General features: G+C 37.5%; 1 protein-coding gene across 1 annotated transcript; it reads right to left on the bottom strand.

Moving 5' to 3' along the window:
- Positions 1-1,394: 1,394 nt before the first annotated feature.
- LOC105041920 (protein Barley B recombinant) lies at positions 1,395-3,163 on the bottom strand. Its single transcript, XM_010918990.4, has 2 exons — positions 2,996-3,163; positions 1,395-2,608 (listed from the first exon to the last, which is right to left on the bottom strand). The coding sequence occupies exon 2, from the start codon at positions 2,501-2,503 to the stop codon at positions 1,688-1,690; it is 816 nt and encodes a 271-aa protein (XP_010917292.1). The 5' UTR covers positions 2,504-2,608; positions 2,996-3,163; the 3' UTR covers positions 1,395-1,687.
- Positions 3,164-4,931: the final 1,768 nt, after the last annotated feature.

Raw genomic sequence — 4,931 nt, 5'->3', positions numbered from 1 at the left:
TTTTGCTCTCTAACATGGCATTATCTTTCCATATTCCACATAATCCATAAAAAAATTTCTATGCATGTCACAATTTATAACTTAAAATAAAAAAATGGAACATCAGATTACAAAATAATAAAGAGGCAGACTTGCAACAAAGAGGAAAACATGTGATGCTAGGATTTCTGAAGATAGATCTGCTCTGTCTTAAATCTTAACATTAAGACATATTTGAATAAAATGGATAATAATTACTTTAAAATCTTATGCTTTTCTTTTCAACAAAATTATTGACTACTACTATATATTTTCAAATTGGTAAATAATAAAAGGAAAAACAAATGGTTACTACTTAAAAAGTAACAAATGTTCTTGTAGTACAAAAGTATGCTTGAGCACATGACTAGAAGCTTAGTATAATATATTACCAAAAAATCTATAGTGAGTCAAAACATTCAATATCAGTTACATAAAAAAGCATATTATTTTTTTCCAAAAAAATTTGGTACTCCATTTAAGCTGCAAAAATTACATGGCACAGCTCCATTAACAAGATAAAATGTGGTGCTTTTCCTTAGAAAATGTATTGACAGGCTTAATCAAAAAGATTCACCAGTTGCCACTATTTTTCTCAAAATACCCATATTAAAACTGGATAATGGATTTCATAAATGAGCAGATAATTTTACTGATTCTTTATGCAGCCATATTTATTACAAGGACCTTTGTCACTGGAAGCAATGCATGCTACTGATACAGCAGCAATTAACATATCATTGTGTGAAAGAATGTGGGCCCACAATTGATATTCAAGAAAAAAACTCTATTTGACAAAGGACTGACCGACTATGCATGCAATTAGTATTTATAGGCAGGAAAGTTCATAAGAAAAGAATGGAAGCATCAATAATAATCCACCAAAGAACATTCCCATAAGAGATGCTTGACAGAACAATCAAGGAGCTCCTCAACAATTATTGCTACAAACAGGTGAACAGAGAAAAAGAAGGAAATAATTTGGAACTTGAAAATAAGTAAAAACAAAACATATAAGAAAACTTTTTGCCACAAAATGATGGTGGGACTGTTCATGCAATTCCAGTAATGCATATATCTAGCATGAGTATCTAACAGAACCTTGAAAGTTTCCACAGAGAATTATAGCCTATATTTGTAGGAAATATAATTGACTGCAAGGGACAAACCAAATCAAGGGAGTTCTATCTTACATTGAACGACAAAATAACGGATGCAAATATGACATCACCATCTTAGTTACCAAAAGAAGAGAGAATTTTGTCGTTTAACTCAGACATGTACTACGATACAATACAACCAGCAAATATTATACATATCGAACTCATAATAAGCCCATTCACAAAAAAGTTAATTCCAAAAGAGACAAAACATGGTGAAACCATAAAGGTTGACGAAGACTTTCTGTCTATTAGTTAAAGTGCCATCCTAATAGATAGTGATATTATCTTAAAACTGCAGCTTGTAAAGAAAAGAAAAGAAACAGCAACACATCCACCTAACCCGAATGTCCAAACCTAAGAAAGCATGTAAATGGCTACGAAAGAAACATCGGAGCTACAAATTACTCAGAAGGCCTCTGCAGAAGGTGATAGACATATATATACAGGAAGAACAAACCAAATGCAGAGCCCAAATCCTACTTTAAGCTACCTAACATCATACACCTTTACCTAATTGTCACAAACTTGTTGGTACCATGCTTGGCCCAGTAAGTCTTCAAGTCAATTGGGTTAGAAAGGTTATACCCTTCTCCTGCAAGCTTCTCCAACACCTTCTTAAATGCACCTTGGCTCATCTTCCGCCCTGCAATACGTGCCCCCCGCCTCTTAGTGCTCATAGGCAGGGGGTACATCGAAATGCTAGTAGTACAGCATGCTGATTGCCAACCTCCAACACCCCACCGATAGCACTGCTGGGGAGTGCCCGTGCAGGAGCAAATAGGAGTAGGAATCCCCGAGATATCCAAGTCAATCCCATTGATAACAACATCCATGCTCTTCCTCACATTCCTCCCTCGCGAAAGCGAACCATTGCTAGTCTCATTCCTAGGCGCAGCAACTTTCTTGGGCTTCTTTGGCTTTGGTGTCTTAGCTTGGGCCCTCTTCTTCAAAGGTGCCTCCTTTCTGCTTCCAGGATCATCCATCATTGGGATCTTGTCGTCTTTGGGTGGCTCTGGTGGCTGCAGCATCGGGAGGGCATGTGCTCCATGGGCATCAGGCAGTACTGAGTAACTGGAATTCGCAGGCATCATGTGGACCATCTTGTTCTCCCGGTGGCTGATCCACCCATCCCTCACATACTCTATAGGAGCAGGTGGCTCAGGCATGCTGCAGTCACGGTGGAAGAATCCCCCATTGGAGAGGAGTGGCTTCGTGGCATTGCGGTCAGCCACCGACGACATGAGCTGCAGCCCTAAATTCCCCTTCAAGGGCTGCTCATAGTAGGCCCAATTACGCATACCCAGTCCCCCATCGTCATCCATAAAGGCAAAGGTTGGGCGAACAACCGAAGCTACCACAACGGGTATTAGGGGACCAAAAAAGCTATCTTTTACCAAAGTTACCACATTGCCTTCTTCAGGACAAACCTAGAAAACCCATCACACCAAAAGAATCAAAGCTCGGAGAAATGGAACCCAATCAAGCAAAATTGAAGACAATGACCAAAAAGGAAGCATCTTCTTTTACACAAACCTTGATAACCAGAAAAATCCAAAAATAAGAAAACGTGGGTAGGGTTTGGCCAAACTTCCACCAAAAGAAACCCTAACAGACGGCATTTCGCAAATGGGAAGAGAAAGATTGAAACTTTTAGGGTTTCGAGTTAAGATCTTTGGATGAATAAGAACAGATGGACGTTAGAATCTATCAGGAAAATAGAAGAATTATAGAGATCAGAAAGGGGAAATGGAAACATAACGGTAAAAAATGGCTGGCATAGAGAGGAGGTGAAGGGGGATAAAGGAAGTACTTACTTTAGAAAGAGCTGCCGTCTAGGGTTCTTTGCCGCGGCCTGATGGAGAGAGAGGAAAGAAGAAATGGGTAAGATAGACTTCTATATACGAAGCTTGTTATATATGTCCAATATTATATACTCTTTCTTCGAATATTTTGCTTTTCTAGATAATTCTATTTGTACGTACATGGAAAAGGTGGCCCATGGAATTTCAGAAAAAAGTGAGAAAGAAGGATGCTTGCCAAACAACCTTTCATTGCTTCCAATTGAGGGGTATGGTTGTTTTATCTGATTTAGTTTGTATGTTCTGTCCTTTCTAATGGATGCATGGCTTAGGCGTAATGTGGGCTAGGGCTTGTACACATTTTGGTCATGCCCTAGGAACTTTTTGTGGGCTCTCCTTTCGGTTTCAACAAGAACTTTTTGGTTTTCCTTTTGGTCAATTTCAACAAAAATAAGAAAATGATATGGCCCTCTAAATCCTCTACAAGGTGTAAAATTGCTTGTTATCTGAAAAAAATAGAGAGAAATTGTGCAGAAATTGCCCCGAAATAATTTTATCCAAGGAAAGGGGCAGAGTTGAAATTGATGCACATGCCATCTACAATTTTTTTGGTACAACAAGTCGATGATTTTTTGCATGCCACCACTCAAGAAAACAACACATCCAACTATCTGATTGTATTTTTATTCTTTTGATCGAATCAAATCTTTATTATATCAATCTCGAATAAATACAACTATAAGAATCAATATGAAAGATATTCAAAAAGATCCATAAAGTGGTTTCTATATGATTGATAATTTATACTGCAACCTAATCTGTCACATTGTTTGCCTCCCTATAAATATATGTTATCTCAAAAGATAAAGGAATAGCAAGCAAACGATGGTAGTTTTATAGCAGAATATAAAAATCTATATCAAATTAGAAAGTCGAAAGCCAACTAATGATTATCATAGAATCCCTCGCCAATATGAGATGTGAAATACCCAAATTTTGAATAGCATATTAATCTTTCCAAGTAGCTCTAAGCTCCACTTTTAAAACTATAGTATCAAAAATTCTACTCCCTTTCGGTAGCAATAAGTAACTCCATAGAGCTTCTAATTACAAATTCTAAATAACTCTCCCTATGAACACTCCATCAAAATTAATCTTGAAGAAATAGAAAGATGGTGGCTTCCAAGAGAAATGAATCAATATAGAGGGAATCAATGTAGAGGACGTAGAGCCTGCAAAAGAAGAGCCACAAATTTTCCTACTATCAAAGATCCTTCTAGGGCAGATATTTGTATAAACTCTTAAGCTTGAGAATTGGCTTTATGATAATCCATCATGGGCTTCGATTCATATTCTCAAAAATATATTCATTTCTAGCCAGCCATAAGTGATATGCTATATAATACATAAGAATTCCTTCAGCCCTTGTGCCGACATTGGAAGATCTCTCTTTAATATTCTAATAGAAAACATCAAGGGTAAGGGATGGAACAAGGGAAGAATTTAGCATAGAGGCCTATCTCCTGACCTACCTCACCATAGATGATAGAACAACATAATATGAGCGGTAGATTCGAAAACATTAGCACACAAGACATAATAGGGAAGGATGTAAAAAGCCCACATTGATGCAACAAGTTCCCACACGAGAACCGATCCCATGCTACCTTCTACATGAATAAAGTTGTTCATTGGTGAACACCAATTCTTCAACCCCATTCTGTATTCTATGCTATTGATGGAGCTGATAGAAAAAAAATATATAGATCAGATACCTTGATAGTCAATCCTGATGATGGGCCCAACCTAGCCTGTTTGTGCAATCACCACTAGGAATTGCTGTAACTAAAATTATGTTTCCACCAAATCCTCCCAAAAATGTTGGCAGATTACATGAATATTCCAACTATTTTCACCAATGACCAAAAGCTCCTCTACTAACAAGCCATCA

This window comes from Elaeis guineensis, chromosome 3, assembly GCF_000442705.2.
Source record: "Elaeis guineensis isolate ETL-2024a chromosome 3, EG11, whole genome shotgun sequence".
NCBI lineage: Eukaryota > Viridiplantae > Streptophyta > Magnoliopsida > Arecales > Arecaceae > Elaeis > Elaeis guineensis.
This window is presented reverse-complemented; position numbering and strand designations above follow the sequence as displayed.

What these genes read in the sequence shown, in the direction of transcription:
- LOC105041920 (XM_010918990.4), bottom strand. Translation starts at nt 2,503, where the DNA reads ATGGATGACGATGGGGGACTGGGTATGCGTAATTGGGCCTACTATGAG.